Genomic DNA, 21,877 nt, shown 5'->3' with positions numbered 1-21,877 from the left:
CAGGCCCCATGACTGACAAAAAGAAAGAAAGAAAGGAAGAAAGGAAAGAAAGAAAGGAAGGAAGGAAGGAAGGAAAGAAAAGGAAGAGTATACTGCATTATAGAGCTAGACGCAATCATGTTTCCCACAGTAATCCCAGCACTCAGGAGGTAGAGGCAGGAGGACTGAAAATTTGAGGTCAGCCTGGGCCACATAATGAGGGCCTGCCTTAGAAACACTTGAGTGAGGGTGGAGAGGCATGGTACAGATACTGCATTATAGTTAGTGACATTTCATTTAGAAAATAGAAAACTGGTTGTGAAATCTGGAGTTAAACCTTTATGTGATTTTTTTGTTTGTTTGTTTTTTTATATTGGTCATGGGGCTTGGACTCTGGGCCTGGGCGCGCTGTCCCTGTGCTCGTCAGCTCAAGGCGAGCGCTCTGCCGCTTGAGCCACTGCACTGGTTTTCTAGTGGTTTATTGGATATAAGAGTATCACGGAGTTTCCTGCCCAGGCTGGCTTTTAGCCGTGATCCTCAGATCTCAGCCTCCTGAGAGTTAGGATTACAGGCGTGAGCTACCCGCACCTGGCTTAAGTGGATGTTTTGCTATTTGTTAAATGGAAATAACTGTACCTACATAAAGTAATAGAAAGATTGAGTCAGAAAAATTGGCAGATGCCAAACCTTGGCAAATGCTGAGTGCTCAGTAAATGTATATGGCATTTTCTTTGTTAGAGTACTTGTGGAGTTTTCTGAAAATTAATTCTAGGTAATAAATGTCTAATGTGGCATCACATTTCACTATCACATTTCTAAGATTTTTTTAAAAAAGAAAACTGCCTTTATTCTATTACTTGGAAAAATTAACTGGTACAGAAAAAAGTTTAGTCAGCTGGAGAGAAGAGAAACTCCAGTGTCTCTCATGATAGGAATTTTTTTTCCCCTTGAGCTTTTTTTTGGGGGGGGGGGGGGTCAGTTGTGGGGTTTGAACACTGGGCCTGGGCTCTTCAGCTCAAGATGAGCACTCTACCACTTGAGCAACAGTGCCATTTCTGGTTTTCTGGTGGGTAATTGGAGGTAAGAGTCTCCAAGGACTTTCCTGCCTGGACTGGCTTTGAACCTCTATCTTCAGATCTCAGCCTCCTAAGTAGGTAGGATTACAGGTGAGAGCCACCAGCACCTAACTTTTCCTGAACTTTTTTGTATCAGTTCATAATATTGGAATCATAATTACTAAGAGCCAGGACTTACTGAAGGCCTTAATTAGTATTATTAAATATTAGCACCTAATATTATTAAAAGCTTTTGTTTGATTCTCACTGTATTTGTTTGGACAATTTATTTCTTTAGTAATTCTGCTTAAAAAAATTGCAAAACTCAAATTTTAGGCAAAGCTGAAATCTGAGAAAAACCCCTGAGAATGTTAAAGCAATGACTTTGACACCATCTGGAAATGACAGTGAGGTTGATCTGTGAACTTTTCCAAGTCCTTCAACAGTATTAACTGTCTAGATTATTAAACCATTTTTTTTAGGACTGAGTAAGTGGTACATAATATTTTGCTTCATTGTGATTTTTTTCACACATGCTTCTTCATATTTGATCACGTTCACAAATGTTCCTTCCTTTCCAATCACGTTCACAAATGTTCCTTCATTTCCAATACCTTGTCTTATCTTCCTTCTTTTCTACCTCTGGTTCTTTATCACAGATAGTCCCATCTATATTCATGTTTGGCTTTGGTTTTGGTTTTGTTTAAGCTAAATTTCACACAATAGAAAATATGTTAAAATTTATCTTAAGTCTGGCTATTTTGCTTAACCTGATAATCTCTACTTCCATCTATTTTCTTCCAAAGAACACAATTTGTTCTTCTTTATGCCTGAATAATACTTCTGCATGTTTGTGTGTGTGTGTGTGTGTGTGTCACATTTTTATCTATTCCATGGGTACCTAGACTGATTGTGTATAAAGTGCCACAGAGCCCTGCCTCTTACTTGCCTGCTTTTCTTTTCTCCTCCTCCTCCTCCTCCTCTTCTTCTTCTTTTTTTCTTTTTCTTTCTTTAGTCATGGGGCTTGACTGCTGGGCACTGTCCATGAGCTCTTCAGCTCAAGGCCAGCACTCTTAACACTTGAGCCACAATACCACTTCTGGTTTTCTGATGGTTAATTGGAAATACAAGTCTTGGGCTGGCTTTGAACTGTGATCCTGAGATCTCAGCCTTCTGAGTAGCTACTATTATAGGCATGAGCCACTGATGCCCAGCTGCTTTACTCTTTTATTTGTGCATATCTGGTTTTCCCCAGCATCAGTTGTTTAAAATAAAATATACTTCTTTCTTGTATGATCTTTGTATTCTTTTCAAAACCATTTTACCATATGTTTGCATTTTTATTTCTGGGCAGTTTATTCTGTTTCATTGGTATGTTTGTCTCTTGATGCCAGCACTATTCTGTTCTTATTTTTGTTTGTTTGTTTTTTTTGGGTCCGGTTGTGGGGCCTGAACTCTGGGCCTGGGCGCTGTCCCTCAGCTCTTCAGCTCAAGGCTAGTACTCTACCAATTGAGCCACAGCGCCACTTCCGGCTTTTTTCTTTTTGCGTATGTGGTGCTGAGGAATTGAACCCAGGGCCTCATGCATGCAAGACAAGCGCTCTACCACTGAGTCACCTTCCCAGCCCCCTATTTTTGTAGATTTGTAATTTTCAAATTGGGAGCTGTGAGATATCCAACTTTGTTCTTCTTAGTCTGTGTCACATATTCAGCATCCCTTGATAGTTCATAAAATATTCAGATGGGTCTTTCTACTTCTGGAGAATGCCCACAACAGTGGGCATTTAACAGGAATTGCATTGAATAAATAGTTCATTTTGAGTAGTGTTGGCATCTTGGTAATAATTGTCTTCCAATATATGAATAGGGAATATTTTTCCATTTATTTGTGTTCTCCTATTGCTTTCACCAATGTTTTATAGACTCATTGTACTAGTCTTAAAGTTTCTTGGTTTAGTTACTTGCTAAGTTTTTAACTGTTTTTGATGCTTTATACTTGGGATTTTCTTTTTCAGACAGTTGCATTTCTGCATTGACTTTTGTGTGTTTAGTTTGTGTTCCGTTATTTTCCTAAAATTATTTCTAACAGTTTTTGTAGGTGAAATATTAGAATACCACCCTTCTTCCCTCCCCCTCTCTTCCTCCTTTTTCTCCTCTTATATTTTCTTTTCCTTCTTTCCTCCCTCCCCCTTGTTTTCTCTTTTTCTTTGTTTTCTCCTTTCCTTCTCTCTTTCCTCCTTCTCTTTTCCTTTTTTCTTTGCATATTGAGGATTGAGCCCAAGGCATTGCACATGCTAGACAAGGTGTTCTAACACTGAGCAGCTACCTAAGGATTTTCTTCATATAAAATTGTATTATCAGTGAGTAGACATAATTTCTCTCTACCCATTTGGAAATCGGTTACTTAATTTTCTTTCCTATTTGCTCTGGCTAGAGCTTCCACTGACAACGGTCATTGTGGAATAGATGTGGTAAAAGGAAGTAATATCTTTGTCCTTTGACTTTTCTTTGGGGCAGGGGAATGTGTTACAGGGGTTGAAATCCCACCATTGTGCTTGCTAGTCAAGTGCTCTACCTCTTAAGCTTCTTTTCTAGCCCCCCCACCCTTTTTGTTGTTTGTGAGACTTGAACTCAGGGCCTAGGTGCTGTGCCTCAGCCTCTTGGTACTCAAGGCTAGCGCTCAAAGTGCCACTTCTGGTTTTTGAGTGGTTAATTGGAGATTTCTCACAGGCACTTTTCTATGCAGGCTGGCTTTGAACTGCCATTCTTAGATCTCAGCCTCCTGAGTGGCTAATACAGCCACTGGTACCTGGATTCTAGCCTTTTTTTTGCTTTTTCCTCTGTCTCTGTCTCTCTATCTCTCTCTGTCTCTCTTCTCTCTTCCGCCCCTCTTTCTTTCCTCTCTTTCCTCTCTCCTCTCTTTCCTCTCTCTTCTCCCCCCTCTTCTCTGTCATGTGCAAGAACACACTTAATATATACAGACCAGTACTGGTGCTTAAGCTCAGGGCCTGGGTGCTGTACCTTAGCTTGTTTACTCAAGGCTCCCACTCTATCACACTTGAGCTGCATTTTCAATTCTAGCTTATTGTTGGTTAATAGAGATAAGAGTCTCATGGATTTTCCTGCCTGGATTAGCTTTAAATAGATCCTCAGATCTCAGCCTCTTACGCAGTTATAATTAATTACAGTGTGAGCCATATGCTTTGATTATTACTATTTTTTATTGGTGTCCTGGCTATATACTTTGAATATTATTTGTTTTTATGTGTATGCCAGTTTTGGGCTTGACCTCAGGGCATTGGCACACACTGAGCTTTTTTGCCCAAAGCTTACACCCTGACATTTGAGTCTCAGATCTGCTTTTTATATTTTGCTGGTTATTTGGAGGTAAGAGTCTCATGGACTTTTCTGTGCAGGCTGTCTTTGAACTATGATACTCAGATCCCAGCCCATGAGTATCTAGGATTATAGGCACGAGCCACCGGCAGCCAGTTGTTTTGGTTATTATTATTTTTTTTGGGTTGGTCGTGGGGCTTGAACTCTGGGCCTGGGCGCTGTCCCTCAGCTCTTCAGCTCAAGGCGAGCGCTCTACCACTTGAGCTACAGCGCCACTTCCTGTTTTCTGGTGGTTTTATTGGAGATAGGAGTCTCACGGTCTCTCCTGCCTGGGCTGGCTTTGAACCGCGATCCTCAGATCTCAGCCTCCTGAGTAGCTAGGATTACAGACGTGAGCCACCAGCGCCCGGCTTTGTTTTGGTTATTATTGAGATAAGTTCTTGAATTTTTTTCAGGCTAGCTCTGCAAAATGATCCTCTTGAGTACTCTGCCTTCAGAGTCGCTCATATTAAAGGCATGAGCCACTATGGTGTCTGGCCTTGTTCCTTACCTTAAATGAAAATGCTCAGATTTTTTTCTTTGAGCTTGATGTTTTCTGGGGATTGTAACTAAATGATGTTTATTATATCTAGGATGGGTCTTTTCTCTTTCTAGTTTTTTGAGTTTGTTTCAGCATATAAAGGTATTGACTTTTGTGAAATGCCTTTTCCACAGCATGTTAAAAAGAATTTATATCATCACCAAATGGGATTTGTTGGTTGACTGATATCTACACGTGTAATTACTCTACATTTTGTATAGCTAAAAGTTATTGATGTAATACAAATACCAATTTCTGAAGTCTGAAGCAGAGAAAAAATTTGGAAAGGTCAAAAGAGAAAGATAAACTTGGTGTTCTTTAGGGAAATTGATGAATGTGGCTTCATGGTAATAGCATCTGAGATGAGGTGGGAATGGGGCTTGGCACCTTTGGATGTCAACTTCTCACCTTATATCTGGTTGCTGAGAAAGTTCTCTTTCAGTATACTAATTATCTCCTAAATCTCCCTTCTTTCTCCTGGCCCTGTTATGATGTACCTAGAATATTGGAGTAGTTTTCTATCTGGTATTGTGACATCAGTGTCTTCTCAGGGACTCCTGTTATTGTAACTTCTCATTATTAAATGTATCTGATATTACTGCTTTGCACATTCTTAATCTGATGCTTTCGTGGTAATACCTTATTTGACACATCATTAAGTACTTAACTTTACTAAAGAACTTAATCTCATTTTCTGAATTCACCGTATCTCACTCTGACCCATCCACTTCTTTCCTTTGTTATTACTGACCTGTTCATGGTTCAGTAGACATGCCTTCCTTTTTCAGGTTTTTGTGCTTTTGTTTATGTTCTGTTTTTTCTACGTATGATGTTGCCTCTCTCCTTTCATAGGTAACTGCAAGCTAATCATTCATCATTTGGTGAACTATCTATCAACTGTTGGAAAACCTGGAAAACTTCTCAGAGGAAAAATTTCTTCTTTGTTGTACATTCTGACATATTGTCCTGACTCTTTGTAACATTTTTTACATTGTTCAGTAATGTAAAACATTGTTCAGTGAGCTGTAAATCTTTTTTTGCAAAGGAATCATATCTTCTTCAACCTTATTTCTATGAGTTCCAGTGCTCTTAAAAAAATCTACCAAAAGCCAGGCACCATTATAGTATGTCTGTAATCCTAGCTGCTCAGAGGCTGAAATCTGAGGATCACAGTTAAAAACCAGCCCAGGCAGAAAAGTCTCTTTATCTCTAACCAGCAAAAGAAGTGGAAGTGGAAGTATGGCTTAAATGGCAGAGTCAGCTTTCAGTGATAAAAGCTAAGTGAGAGCAGGAGGTTCTGAATTCAGGCACCAGAACCACACCAGAAAACAAAGCAAATGAAACATGAAAAGGCACAGATTTGTTGGATTACTGATGAGTATCCTTTTTTCTTCTTTTTTTGGAGGGGAGGGGGATTGGTCCTGGGTTTTGAATTCAGATTCTTGAACTTTAAAGTACTCTACTGCTGAACCAATGTTCATCACTCATATAAGTATCTTACATTTTTGGGTTTATCTCATTCCAACTTGTGTAAAATGTTTTTGTGTACTTTTTTTCCACTACTGAAAATATTGCTAATTAGCATCTTCAAAGGACAGACAATGTAAAGCAATTTTACTCTGAAGCTTTTTTTATTAGATCAAGAACATTGACCTTCGCATTCATGATGCATTAGAATGAAAACCAAGGGAATATATTAATTATGTCCACAAAGCCCAAGCTATGATGACAATTCTATATACCTTCACCAGTAGGTCAGCTAGAACGACTTATTTCTGAAGTGAGGGGTCCTAGTAGGGTTGGCATGTGCCAGCCTTCTGTTTTCATTTGCATTCATTGTTGTATATTAGGACCTAGGTGTGTTGGCCATGGTTGGGGAAAAACCACATGATGTCTAGATTGTGCTTTATCATAAACTGTATGGTGTTACTTAGGACATGTTTTTTTAGGAAACTGTAACTTATGGAAAGAATGGGAGAAGCCAAGTATTATGGTCAAGCATCCATTACTACTTAGTTGCTAGAAATTGGAAGTGAAGGGTTATGAGTAGGTGACTTGGCTGTTTTCTGAGCCTGTCTCATGTGATTGGTTTGGCTTGATGTCTGTGTATTTTGAGCAGATTAAGTTCTATGGGAGTCACATTACACATCAGGCATCGTGTTTATTTAACCAACTCAGTGATAATCTAAATATAACTTGTTCAGTTTTTGTTTTGTTTTAGTTTCATACTACCCTTAATATCACAAGATAAGAAAATCCTAATGGTGATCCATTATTGTGTATTCCCTAATAATTTGGAATATATACCCAGTACTATTATACTACCTTTAATGTGAAGATGAAAGCTTTGCTATCAAAAAAGGGAAAGAAAATAGATTTTTTAAAAAGCATGTTTGTTTATTTTGTCGGTCATGGGGCCTGAGCTCTGGGCCTAGACACTGTCCCTCAGCTCTTTAGCTCAAGGCGAGCACTCTACCACTTGAGCCACAGCACCACTTCCGGCCTTTTCTGCATATGTGGTGCTGAGGAATTGAACCCAGGGCCTCATGCATGCAAGGCAAGCACTCTACCACTGAGCCACCTTCCCAGCCCTAGATCTTTTTTAAAAGGGGCAGCCCCTTTAGCTTTTCTAAAAATTTTAGAAAACAATTTTTTTTTTTTTTGGGTCCGGTTGTGGGGCCTGAACTCTGGGCCTGGGCGCTGTCCCTCAGCTCTTCAGCTCAAGGCTAGAGCTCTACCACTTGAGCCACAGCGCCACTTCCGGCTTTTTTTCTTTTTGCTTATATGGTGCTGAGGAATCGAACCCAGGGCCTCAGGCTTGCAAGGCAAGCGCTCTACCACTGAGCCACCTTCCCAGCCCCAGAAAACAATTTTTTTTGTTTGTTTATATGGTACTGAGGAATTGAGCCCAGGGCCTCATGCATGCTAGGCAAGCACTCTGCCACTAAGACAGATTCCCAGCCCCCAGAAAATAGCTTTCTTATTATCCAGAAAATAATTTTGTATCATACCATTTTAACTTGTATTCTAAACAAAGTCATTTTTAGGGAGTCAGAACCATTATTGACTGATTTATATAGTAAAACTTTGTATAGGAACATTTTTTCTTCTTTGTGAGATCATATTGTATATGTGTTTGAAATGAAAATAACTCACTTGTTGGATTTTGTGTTAGTGTTAAATCATGGTAACATTGTAAGTTAGATTTACTCATCTTGTACTAAATGTTTATGCTACAAGGCAATGGAATTGAGTCTTCAGTGTGTACAATGTGACTTACTATGATATTATGATGCTGTTTTATCTAGTCTGTGGGCCTTGAATAAAAGAACACTCAGAATCCTAAGCTTACTTAATGATCATACTACGTTCATCTATCTGGAAAGCAGTTAATGAGTCATTATGGCTTATTTTTTTTTTGGCATTTTAATGTTTTTCTTTTTGAGATTCAGCATATATACCATATAAATATGAGCCTCTGGTTATTTCAAAAGAGAAAAAGGTAACTGGATTTATTAAGAAGAAATAAATGCCAGCATTCTGTTTACAGTTTTTCTTAGCTGAAAGTATTAGATCAGTCTGTTAGTTTATTGAATTGTATTATTTACAGTACTTGGATATATGTGTGAAAATATCCACTTCACATTCTAGAAAAATGCTAAACATGAGATTTGTTTTTTATTATTATACTGTTAGAATATGTGTGTGTGTGTGTGTGTGTGTGTGTGTGTTCTTTTTTTTTTTTGTCAGTTGTGGCGTTTGAACTCTGGGCCTGGGCACTGTCCTTCAGCTCAAGGCAAGCACTCTACCACTTGAGCCATAGTACCACTTCCGGTTTTCTGGTGGTTTATTGGAGATAAGAGTCTCATGGACTTTGCTGCCCAGGCTGGCTTTGAACTGCATTTCTCAGATCTCAGCCTTCTGAGTAGGATTATAGGCATGAGCCACCAGTGCCTGGCTCTCTCTCTATTCTCTCTCTCTCTATGTATATAACATCCTGGGGCTTGAATTCAGGGATGCTGTCTTAGAGCTTTTTTGCTCAAGTCTAGGTGCTCTACCACTTAGCCCACAGCTCTACTTCCAGCTTTTTGGTAGTTAATTGGAGATAAATGCCTCACAGACTTTTCTGCTTGGGTTGGCTTTGAACTGCAGTCCTTAGTCTCCTGAGTAGCTAGGATTACAAGTGCCTGGCTACACTGTTAGACAATTTAATGGGATTTCTAAAAGATTTAGTATTTTTTAGTTGGTGCTGTCAGTAAGAATTTTGTTATGTGCAGTGCACAGTTCAGATAAGGATTTGCATGACTATTGTTTAGGCTGGGCTTGAGGTTTTTATAGAACTATGTTAGTAGGTGGTACAGAATCAAGGCCCTCCTTTTGTGACCCTCTGAAATGGTTTGGTGACTGTTTAATTGCTGTTCAGGTGTGGGAAGTCATATTTCTGCACTTTTGAGAAGGTGGTCTTCTATGCCTTTCCTTCCTTATCAAGCCTCCCAGTAGTGGTCATTTTCCTCTCAGGATTATTAGGCATTCAGGGTCTTAGGGAAGTGTGCTTGATAAGGATATAGAGCACTTACCTGTTCAAGGTTTTGTGTTATCTATGATTACAAGAGGGAATGGAATCTTGTGGTGGAGGATCCATTCCTGCCTCTGTTTAGCTGCCAGTGCTAGCAGGTACATTTATTTAAAGCTGTTCCTCCTTGCACTCATGGTTTCAGATAATAGTGTCTAGTTTTTTGGTTGTTAATGTCTGAATTACTGGAGAGTGCAGTCGAGTTACTGTTTTAATAGAACTCAAAGTAACAAGTATAATCACTCCTATAAGCCTTTTTTTTTCTCCCAATATCTTGTATTTGTCATAACATGCCATAAATTTGTAAAATTTACTATTCTTTGACAGACCCCTTATCCCTCTGGACAGAATGCAGGTCCAACCACATTGGTATATCCTCAAGCCCCTCAAACAATGAATTCACAACCTCAGACCCGTTCTCCGGTAAGTAAGCGGATGTATGTTTTAGAAAATATTCTCAACCTCAGTTTTATATGTATTAGTTATATAGTTATTTTTGGAAAATTGATGTTTTTTTTCTGAACTTTGGAACTTTGCTTCAAAGATGTCATTCTTATTAATTTATTATCACTATTGATTAGAATTATATTACCTTACACATAGGAATAACTTAATATCTTATTAACTTAAACTTATTTAGAAAGAAGAGAGGCAGAAATTTTGTTATTTTACCTTTCTGAGGCACGATTTCTTTTAAAAGTGTCTGGTTGCATTCAAATTTACTTTTTTCCAGCTGTTGATGTGTTTAATACTTAATGTGTCTTAATACTGTTTAAAATTCAAAAGCGTTAAAATATAGTGATTTTAAAAAGCAAACCGAGTTTTAATTATTTTCAACCCTCAAATTCCAGTGGTTTGGGAGGTAGTATTTTTGATAGTGTCACTAAGTCAGTCTAAACATTTGACAGTGTGATTGAATGCTTGATACATGCTAAAGGTATATTAATTTCTTCAAATCGGAACTAAATTCTCAAACAAATGTAAATGCTCTCATCTTCTTTGTTCATCCTTCATGTGGACTGCAATAAGTACTGACAATGTACTCAAGGTCATTGGTTTCACGAGTGTATACTGGCTTCAGCTTCCATCCTTTGACCGTCGTTTCCTGCCCTGCATGATTAGCTTTGGCTAGAAGGTGCTTCTGTAACATCTCTCATTGTATCTCACATCCTTCTTTGTCCTTAGGTCTGTGTATTCTTCCGAATACAGGCATCTTTGTTTTGTCCCCAACTCTGCCTATTTATTTTTGCCTAGCATACAGGACTATTTCACTGCATTGGTTCCTGTTCATTTGGTTTAATGCATGAATTTTGAGTTGTTGCATCGTACCAAAGACTTGCTCAAAGATCTAGGAGACAATAAATTGAAAGAAAAAAATGTACTATCCTTCTTATCCTCTTCTTGTCTTCCTTTTCTTTGTTGCCCTCTTCTCTAATACTTGCTCTTAGATTCTGGTTCTCTCCATAGGAAGGAGGAACCATGTCAAAGACAAGGGACTTTAGTCCCAAGTTGCCTGTTTGCTTGTCTCTCTCTCTCTCTTTTTTTTTCTTTTCTTTTCTTTTTCTTTCTTTCTTTCTTTTTTTTTTTGCTGAAATGGTTAACACAATGTCTGATGCAATGTTCTGAGAGTGGTTTGGGGATGTGGACACTTGACTACTTGGAATGGGTCTGAGCTCTTAGCTGGTCAGTTTAGATAGGTCAGATTCATTAAACCTGAAACATGGTAAGCTCGTACTGCAAAAAATTCTGTGGCCTTCTTACCGTACCCACTCCCCTCCTTTTAATTATTGGGCAAAAAACAAGATTTAAATTTACATGGTTAGAACTGGCGCAAAACCTGACTGAAGAGCTGCATCTCTAAACCAGTTTTTTTGACAGCCCAGCAGAACAGTGCCAATACATTGCACAGACAACTGGAAGAGGAGGAAGGTTTTGGAACAGACTCCCGTTTACAGGTCCTTGGCTGGAAGAGGCTGGATAAAATACTGCATTGTAAGCAATATAACAAACTGTACTTCTTGTAGGCAGTGGTGCCTCTGGCACTCATTATTTTTGACCACATCCACTTATTGGCTGATGAAATGAATTGATTGCTTCTTCTCTAAAAGTCTAACCTACATGGCAGTTTTTGCCAGACATAGTGGGGAAAAGAATAACAATTGGGTGGGTCTTCTCTATTGGGAATTAGACAGGAATAATTTGGGGTTTAGGTTTTTCTTATTTTAAACCTGAAGTTGGGATATCCCTTTCAGAAAAATTTGAATTTGAAAGATGATTTTCTAGGCTTCTTTCCCCCCTTTCTATTTTATAATTGAATATCAAGGGGGAATTGTCTGTAGTTGTCAGCCATTTTTTTCTGTGGTCATAAACTCTTCAGATACTATCCTTTATGCATTTTTGCCATCTGCTCTGCTAGTGACCATTACCCACCCGCATTACTAAAAACTGTACATTTAACATTTCATTACATACCTCAAAACAAATGCAAGACTAGCGGACCGAAGACTACTCTTGCTTATTGTTTTGGGTCTGATATCCTTTATTTCATTTGTGTTGGTACTGGGAGGGTGAATTTGGGATAAGAAGCTTGCCAGGATTGGACATCCCAAGTTGCCATGGTCTAGTCTCATCCATCCCATAGCTGTCCCAAATGGTGGGGAGAGGTAAAGAGTTGTATTCAGGAAGGGTCCATTCCTGTGGCTTTGTAGATCAGCAAAAGCTTACTCCATTCTATTTCTGCATTAATGGGCCATTGGCAATTACACAGTTTAGGCTTTTCTGTTCTTCCCTGGACAGCTGCCTTTGCAATCCAAGTGGCTTCAAATGATCCCTCCCTCCTTCAGATTTTCTTTGTGCCTGTATTCTCTTTGATACTTAATATCTTCTTAAATTCATAGTGTAGAAAAATCTTGTTAAAAATTTAATAATATGCTGATGAAACATGCAAATAAGCTACCTATCTGTTCCATTTTCTTATTGTGCTGCAACTCTTGAAAGAACTTAATTTTAAATGGCTTGTGAAAAATAGTGAAGCTATTGAAAGCTCAATTGGGAGAGGGAGACAGTTTGCTTTTTGCAGTAACCTGTTACTGGTTATTGGTTATTTTTATATTTTATAGTGCTAAGTGCCAAGTTACATCTGTGTTAAGTTGGCTATGCTCAGGTACCAACTATGCACAGAAGGGTGAGTGAGAGAGTGGGTGGGTGGCATTAACATTGGACCCAAGTTCATACAAGGCTGCTTTCTTTATATCTATAGTCCTCAGCATTTTAAAGACTTGCCTTTTTAAGGAAAGAAAACAGAAATAAATGATTTTCCATTTCATTATGAGCCAGCAGCGACTACAGTTTGTTCTGTTGCTTACAGCTACCCACAAGATTAAGGCTGTTGTCATTCCAAATAAAATATTCAATAGCCAATGGTGACTAGTGCAAAATAGACTAGGGTATTTTCCCCAAGGGTACTTTCCCACTAACTTTTCCTTTTTGTTTTTTACATACATGTATAGTTTCATATGATAGCCCTCTTGTTCATAAAAAGTTACCTTTGATGGAGCATTCCAAATAGATAGAGTTTTAATTTTTGTAATAGACCCTTGGAAATGGGACCTTTCTGTGGAACAGTGATAAGACAGGTACTGCTGTACTCAGGTTACTTTTTCAACTAGTCTTTCTCTCCCATTTTCTGCAAAAGTGTCATGAACAAATTTCTCACTTTCTTACCAGCCCTTACTTTCATGCCACATGGGTGGTTATTGCCAAATCTTGAAACTTGATTTCTGTAGTAGAGATACAATGTTCTCTTCTTATAACTGGAAAACTGAAAATGTAAGCTCTCAGGTTTTTTTTTAAGAGAAAATTTTCTGTGTGAACCATCGCCGGCCATTAGTCATCATTTTGAAAAACTGTGTTAAATATGATGGCGAGCCTGTCACACCATAAACATACCAGAGGTCATCAAAGTCCTTTTCTTTATTTAAAAGCAATTGGTGACCCTTTAGCTTTGAAGATGGATTCTTGACAGATGTCTTCTGTGTCTCCTACATATTGTCTTGTGCTCTACTGCAGTTTGTTGAAAACTTTTAGTATAAAATAAAGGTCATTGGGAAAATTATTCTTAATCTCCTGCAAAATCATTTTGCACGTAACTTAAATGCTAAGCATGAAGAGTTGTTTTTTAAGTTGCTCAGCAGTCTAATTCATCTGTAGTGGTAAGGCTACAGAAGGAATGTGGGCTATATAGAAAGTAAAACTGAAGATACATACTTCAGCTCCTTAATATGTTAAATAAAAACCTTATATGGTTTTCATTCAAATCTACTGTCTAAATTTTCTGTTTTTTAAACTATTAAAAGTGTGGTTAACATGATAATAGTTAATATATATGAGTAGCTAGTATATGGTCCTATGTGTCCTGATATTTTTCTGTCCTAGAGCTTTGATATTAAAAAAATACATAAATGAGAAAGCATTTTCTTCATTCCTGGTGAGCAGCAGCATTGTATTACCAAACTCAGAGAACTCTGTGATTTAGCTGAGGAGTCTTTTTTTTTTTTTTTTTCTAGAATCAGATAGCAAGTGTTTTACCCTTATCTTATGAATAGAAGTTGAGAACTGACATTTCCTCTCATGCCTATAATAGTATCATTTTGGTTAATCATGTTAGAAACTGATGCTCTTTATTAGTGGTTTGCTTTGATGTGCCTGGTATTAAACTTTATTAGCTAATTGCACTTAAACATATGCATACCCTCATACACAGGCAATGAAGATAAATATTAAAACTTCACATTTATGACTGAGATAAAATCCTGTTTTAACTGAAGAAAATTTGCAATCTTTCATGTTACATTCTTTGTTTCCTGCTAGACATAATTATATCCTGGCTATTTCTTATATGTAAAAGTATTTTTCATGTCCTCTAGCTGTATCAGTTACATACAGCAACAGTTACATACATACTCGATTTTCCTATTTGTCTTAAGGTAACAACTTAGTGGTTGGAACTATCTTTTGCCTTATTTTAGGGTTTTATTTATTTACATGAAAATATCCTATTAGAGGTAGGCATCCTAGGGTGCCTAGCAACTCAGCTGTTTTTCTACGAGCTGCTAAATGATAAAGTACTTCTGTAGTAATGTTAACCTGTTGAATCTTAGTACCTGTCTGTCACTGTCCTGCAGCAAAGCTTTGACTGTTTTGTGTTTTTATTTTCTTGTGGGTTTTTTTTTCTTTTGACATATTGTGTGACATTTTGGTTTTTGTTGTGGTGTTTCTGACTCTTTGTGCCTTTCCTTTTGTGTTTGTTTTCCCTCCTTTTCTCAGTTTGCAGCGGGGCCTCGACCTGCCCATCACCAGGTACTGTACTCTTGCCCCTTCACTCTCACCCTTAATAGTAGATGGGGCTGTAGTAGCTGCTGACTCTTAGAATGCTGCCACCCTATGGAGCCATACACACTCCTGGTCAAGAGTAATTTCTGGGGGCTGGGAAGGTGGCTCAGTGGTAGAGCGCATGCCTTGCATGCCAGAGGCCCTGGGTTCGATTCCTCAGCACCACATAAGCATATGCTTCTGTTTATAGCCCAATCTAAAATACAGTGGTTTTATCCTCCCAAAAAAAGGTTGCTTTGAATTTAGACAACATTGGAAATTTTCAAGTGTATTAAGATTGCTTTGAATTTAGACAACCTTGGAAATTTTCAGGTATCTTAAGCCCTTACTGATTTTGGAATTCCAAGTACTAAGGTTAACTGAGTGGAGCAGGCAGCATTCTAAGAGTTTTCTGTTAACATTCCAAATAGCCTTAGTTCTCTAAACCACTGTTAATCTACTAATTAAAGTCTAATAATAAATTAACAGCAATATATACTCATTTCTTACATATAACTTTATTCTTAGAATACATAGAAAATAGATACCTTATTTAAGTTTAATATTTTTAGCCTCTTTTAAAATGAGTATTATAGAAATTAAAATTTCAAAAGTGTTTTCAATACTATGTTACTTAGGAGGAATCTACTAGAAATGACAGTATGTATGAAATAGATACAGTATCTGCCGCAGGGCAGGGAGACTAGGACACCTTCCTTCTATGGGTATTCTCCTAGTGTAGTAGAAAGAACCTAGTTGTTTCTTTTTTGTTGTTGTTGGTCATGGAGCTTGAACCTTAGGACCTGGGTGCTGTCCCTGAGCTTTTCTGCTCTAGGCTTGTGCTCTACCACTTTGAGCTATGGCTCTACTTCCAGTTTTTTGGTGGTTAATTGAAGACAAGAGTCTCAAGGGGACTTTTCTGCCCAGGCTGGCTTTGAACCACGACCCTCAGGTCTCAGCCTCCTGAGTAGCTAGGATTACAGGTGTGAGCCACCCATGCCCAGCTAAGAACCTAGTTTTTGATCTGACAGATCCTGGGTTCATGTTTACCAGTTCTGCTGTGTGAACAGTTACAATTAAATGTCTATTTCTGAGCTTATACGTAAATTATAAATAAAACAGGGTTAGCACCCCCTACGTTAAAAGGTACAACATAAGGTACAAGGTAAGCAAGTCAGTAAGTGATAGCTGTTGTATCATTGTTAGGCAACATTTTAATGTAGGAAAAAGTAAGAGAAATGTAAATACTTGTCACATTCAAGACTTGTATTACTGGCTAAGATAATATTGCTTAACTGAATGCTTTCATTGTCTGAATGGTTTAATATGAGACTCTGTTTCTTAAGCCATAGCCTTTCCAGTTTAGAGGATACAGAGGCCTCCAAATTCCCAGGTCTTTGAAGGGAAACTAATAGGTGGCTGTATGGAGTGGATCCTTTAGATTTGATAAGGAAACAAAACTCAAGGATTTTTTTTTTATGTTTAGGAATACTGTGCAATGTTGTAGGAAGGTTGGAAAGTCCCTGGATAAATTATTTATTGCTCTCAGCTTTAGTTTCTTACCTGTAAGATAGAGAAGTCTTGAAAAGTGAAAATGAGATAAAGTGATTGGAAGAATGAAAATTCAGGATGTAGTACTACTATTAAGAATATGGACACAAACACTTTTCAGTGATTATACTTGAAAAAATTTAATCAGCATCATAGAGATGGTTAAAATATAATCCAGCGTCAAGCCAAATACTCCTAAGAGAGAAAGCTGGAGAATCTCTGTTTAAGAAGAGGAGTCAAGGAGCTGGGAAGGTGTCTCAGTGGTAGAGTGCTTGCCTTGCATGCATGAAGCCATGGGTTCGATGCCTCAGCACCACATAAGCAGTAAAAGTTGGAAGGTGGCGCCGTGGCTCAAGTGGTAGAACACTAACTTTGATCTGAAGAGCTGAGGACAGTGCCCAGGCCAGGGGTTCAGGCCTCATGACCGACCAAAAAAAGAAAAAAGAAGAGGAGTAAAAGAATTGATTTGTTTTTGTGAATTAAGAGGAATTAGAGGGAGAATTAAAGCAAAAAAAAAAAATGTATAAGTCAGGTGCTCATCAGCTCATGCCTATAAGCCTAGCTGCTCAGGAGACTGAGCTCTGAGAATCGTGGTTCAAAGCCAGCCTGGGCAGAAAAGTCTGTGAGACTCTTATCTCCAATTAACGACCAAAAAGCCAGAAATAGAGTTGTAGTTTAAGTGGTAAAGCTCTAGCTTTGAACAAAATAGCTCAGGGACAGAATCCAGGACCTGAATTCAAGCACAAGGAGCAGCACACATGTGCACATGCATACATGCACCACAGTAAGTTTTTTTTGAGCTCTCTGGTATTAATATCAGGGATTTCGTTTATTTTTAGTGTTTTAATCTTCAAATGGTTATACAGTTTAACATGTCTGTCAGTGTCCATTGATTCTTGATCATAGTCACTCTTCTTTATTGTTCTCATTCATCTCCAAACTTAAGAATTGTTTTTTTAACTGATGCCAATCTGGGGCTTGAATCAAGGACTTGACACTCTCACTTGGTGTTTTGCCTAGTGGTTGACACTTCCTACTTGAGCTACACCTCCAGTTCCTTTATTTACTTATTTAAATACTTTTTTTATTACCAGGGCCTTGTAGCTTGCTAGGCTAAATTATCTACTGCTTGAGCCACACTCCTTGCCCTCACTCCCTTTGGCTCATATTAATGGTGGTGCTTACTATCATAAGGGTCTTTTTGGTTGCAGTAGAATCTGATTAACAGCCAGCCACAAAGTATAATCTTCCTGATGTCTTGATTTACCAAGTACTTTGGATTAAAAGTGTGAGTCATTATTCCTGGCTCAACTGAATTCTTTTTTTTTTTTTTTTCTGAGTCCAGTCGTGGGGCCTGAACTCTGGCCTGGGCGCTGTCCTTCAGCTCTTCAGCTCAAGACTAGTGCTCTACCACTTGAGCCACAGCGCCACTTCCGGCTTTTTTCTTTTTGCTTATGTGGTGCTGAGGAATCGAACCCAGGGCCTCACGCATGCAAGGCAAGCGCTCTACCACTGAGCCACCTTCTCAGCCCCTCAACTGAATTCTTTTGAGTCTGCAAGTCAGTACTACCAGGTTCCAGTTAGGATGATGTCAATTACATCTTTGTAGTAAGATTAGTTTTTTTTTTTTTTTACCTTGGGTAGGAATTGTATAGATTAAGTATTTTCTATTCTTATTTTGGTTTTGCAACCCAAAGAACTTTTAGAATTGGTTTTCTTTAACGATAAATTAATATGGAGTCATTTTATATGTAAAATACTCTTGGCTTTAGATATATGTCAACTATTTTTTTGGGGGGGTGGGGGACAGTCCTGGGGCTTAAACTCAAGGCCTAGGCACTGTCCCTGAGCCTCTTTTGCACTCTACCACTTGAGCCACAGCACAACTTCTGGCCTTTTTTGTGTATATGGTACTGAGGAATCGAACCCAGGGCTTCATGCATACTAGGCAAGCACTGTACCACTAATCCACATTCCTGCTCATGTCAACTATTTTTACGTTGATATTTCCAAGATAATTAGAAACTGAAGAAACAGAAAGTACACTTAGATTAAAACAAGCCATTTGGTAGGACTTAAAACACTGGCTTGCCAGTCACTGTGCCTGTAATCCTAGCTACTCAGGAGGCTGAGATCTGAGAATTGCAGTTCAAAGCCAGCCTGGCAGGAAAGTCTGAGTCTCTAATCTCCAGTTAACCACTAGAAAACCAGAAGTGGTTCTGTGGCTCTCATGGTGGAGTACTAGCCTTGAGCAAAAGAGCTCAGGGACAGAGCCTAGGCCCTCAGTCCAAGCCCCACAACCACCACCACCACCAACAAAACAGTGGCTTGTGTTATTTATTTCATGTGTTTTGGTCACTGAAATTTGTGTTGTTACAGTTTAAAGTTATTTATGTTCCAATCCTTAGTTTACTTTTTGGGCACTACAATAGAGGTTATATACTCTGGGGTTATATACTGTGACTTAGTAGTCTTTCTATTTTTCTTTTCTTAATTTCTTTTTTGGCCAATTCTGGGGCTTGAACTATGGGCCTAGGCTTCTTTTGCTCAAGGCTAGCACTCTACTACTTGAGTTACAGCGCCACTTCTGGCTTTTTCTCAGTATCTCATGGATTTTCCTGCCCTGGCTGGCTTTGAACTTTGATCCTCAGATCTAGCCTCCTGACTAGCTAGGATTATAGGCATGAGCCACTAATGTCTGCTGGGAATTGGTATTTTAAAGTGTTCATGGAACAAAATCATCTTGCAATTTATTATTGAGTGACTTTAGTTAATATAGTGTTCACAGGTATCCTTAAATCATTACTTGTTCAGATATATTGGATTTTAGCATGAACAAATAAGACTTAAAAGTATGTTTCATCAAGGAATAGGTTACCTGGTAGCTGTGATATTGCTGGCTGAGATATATTTGTAGTGATGTCTTAGGTTTTAGAAGGTGAAGTATTTATAGAGGTTTGGAGCATACCTATAGGGCTGGGGCCAGGCCTGGCACTTGAGTGTAAAGTGGATATGAATAAAATACCAGATCACCCTGGTAAATGATTTTATAAACAGAACTCAGCTTGAAGAAGGATAGTGAGGGGCAGTATTTCTTTTGGTCTTGTTCAGAAGGAGTTGAAGAATGGCAGTATACAAAGTGAAGGAGCAGAAAACTCTTTTTTTTTTTTTTTTTTTTTTTTTTTGGGGTCTGGTCGTGGGGCCTGAACTCTGGGCCTGGGCGCTGTCCCTCAGCAGTTCAGCTCAAGGCTAGCGCTCTACCACTGAGCCACTTTCCCAGCCCGTGGGAAACTCTTAATTATTGGGCTTCAGCTCTCTTGTCTGCAGAATCAGTAAAATCTGCTTATAAATGATAAAATTTTGGGGTGTGATAATAACAGCTTCTGTGTTCTAGTGTTGGGGGGATTAAATAAAGTACCTGGTCTGGAATAGTAATAGGTCCTTGTACATGTCAGGTTCTTTTAGCAGTTGAAATAACATGCCTTTTCCCCTTTTCCAAGCTACTTTTTTAGCTATGAATGAAATGATCTTTGAAGGATGCTCACTTCTAGTCTCTCTCTTATGATTTGACAGAGCAAATCTTGTTCCTAACAGAATCCTTAGGGCTTTCTTTTCTTCCATCTGACATCATATCCAGCGCAGCATTGGTAATTCTGTGATGATAGTACTGCCACCAAAGTTACTGAGCAATTGGAATTGTGGATAATACCTGTGAAGACTTGACTTCTTAATTTAAGTCAGCAAATGTGACTAATAGCTACTGTACTGGACAGCCCAGCCCTAGCCTTATATCCTCTGATTCTTCTAACTTGTCAGAGAATCCATAGCACAATTATCTTAAAGTACTTTAGTTTTTTTAAAAAGACAGTCACCAAAAAAAAAAAAATATATATATATATATATATGCATATATATATGTATGTATCTTCATTGAAGAACTGATTATTATTCTGACTGTATGCTGAACTATATACTGCATAAAGCTAGGGGTATAAAAATGGCATAGTTTTGACATTTCTATAGTTTTTCAAATTAATAAATATTCAGAGATTCTTCTCCCATATGCAAAGAAACTAATGTGATTGAATTAGATTTTCTTCTAGTTTCTGATAATGAATTGATAGTTTTCAAGGAATTTCTGGTTATACATTTGTTAGACATATGTTTTGGCTTTTGGTACTTTTCAGTAAGTAAAGTCTTGAATTAATAGCAGCTTCAAAAAGTATTGGTTACTAGTGTTATTACCCAAGAAGCCTTGGAAATATGATATAAATTACAGCATCTTTAGAAGGAAACATTTCCTCTGGCTACTGACGTGGTTTTTGGAAATAGTGCAATCTAACTTCAAGCCAGTTTTTTTGTTTGTTTGTTTTGTCTGTCATGGGGCCTGAACTCTGGGCCTGGGCACTGTCCTCAGCTCTTCAGCTCAAGGCTAGCACTCTTATCACTTGAGCCATAGCGCCACTAACAGCCTTTTCTGCTTATGTGGTGCTGAGGAATCGAACTTCAAGGCCTCATGCATGCAAAGTGAGCACTCTACCACTGAGCCTCCTTCCCAGCCCAAGCCAGTTTTAAATGTAGCCTGTCTCTTTGGAATTACCCCCAAACACCACCTCAAATTTCACATTATTTGAAATTATTGCTGGCACAGTCCCTTACCACTCCTGGCATACTGCTAAGTCCTTGGAAGAGAAGACTTAAAATATTGAACTGAGCTGGGCTCCAGTTGCTCACATCTGTAATCTAACTGAGATTGGAGGATTGCAGTTCAATCCTCCAACTTGGGCAGGAAGTCCACAAGACTCTTACCTCCTGTTAATCAGAAAAATGCTGAGATGGAGGCATAGCTTAAGGTGGTAGAGCACCAAGCTATGAGCAAGAATATCAAGTGAACACGAAGCTCTAAGTTCAAGCCCCAGAACCAGCAAAACAAATCGTTGAACTGCAGTTTAGGAGATCTTATATTCCACATGGCTCCCTGTTCTTTGCCTAGATCATGTCAGCATTTTTTCAGTAACTTGGATAGATAACATGCTTGCCAAATGTTCTGATGATGATTTAGTTTTGTATTGTATAATGTAATTGTGATTTAATCTGAAATGATGAGTTGAATTTACCAGATAAATTTTTAAAGGAACAGTAAGCTTTGTTTTAAAACTCTATTCAAAGGTGAAGAGTCAGGCCTATTGTATGGATTGGCTTTCAGGGTTTGGGATGAATATTGCTGGTACTAGCAAGTCAGTAGTAAAATAGGACTGACAGAATAGTTTTTATGAGAATAGTTCTTATGATTCTTGGTTCTGTTAATGAATCATATTTAGCAAAAAAAAGACTTATTTTTCCCTTTCATTCAAAAACAAATAGTTCTGAGTGAGTGACAAGTACATTTTGAGCAGCACCCCTTTGGCCCCCCTGGTTTGGATATTGTGTTTG

At 38.4% G+C, this 21,877-nt stretch overlaps 1 protein-coding gene across 9 annotated transcripts in view; it reads left to right on the top strand.

Annotated features, from left to right (window-relative positions):
* The window catches only part of Eif4g3 (eukaryotic translation initiation factor 4 gamma 3), a 239,339-nt gene that overhangs the window by 51,744 nt on the left and 165,718 nt on the right, over positions 1–21,877 (top strand). For 3 of the 9 annotated variants that reach the window (XM_042688412.1, XM_042688418.1, XM_042688410.1), the window contains exons 2-4: positions 9,851–9,946; positions 11,402–11,515; positions 14,849–14,881. The exons of 1 other annotated variant lie outside the window; for it this stretch is intronic. In XM_042688412.1, coding sequence (XP_042544346.1) covers positions 9,917–9,946; positions 11,402–11,515; positions 14,849–14,881 — 177 coding nt within the window. In that variant the 5' untranslated portion in view covers positions 9,851–9,916. The remainder of the gene's footprint in view (positions 1–9,850; positions 9,947–11,401; positions 11,516–14,848; positions 14,882–21,877) is intronic. 5 more of the 9 variants (XM_042688415.1, XM_042688414.1, XM_042688411.1 and 2 more) reach the window with 3 other exon arrangements.

This window comes from Dipodomys spectabilis, unplaced genomic scaffold, assembly GCF_019054845.1.
Source record: "Dipodomys spectabilis isolate Male_0828 unplaced genomic scaffold, ASM1905484v1 ptg000118l, whole genome shotgun sequence".
Classification (NCBI taxonomy): Eukaryota; Metazoa; Chordata; class Mammalia; order Rodentia; family Heteromyidae; genus Dipodomys; species Dipodomys spectabilis.
The sequence above is the reverse complement of the archived record's forward strand: the minus strand, read 5'-3'. Positions and strand labels throughout refer to the sequence as shown.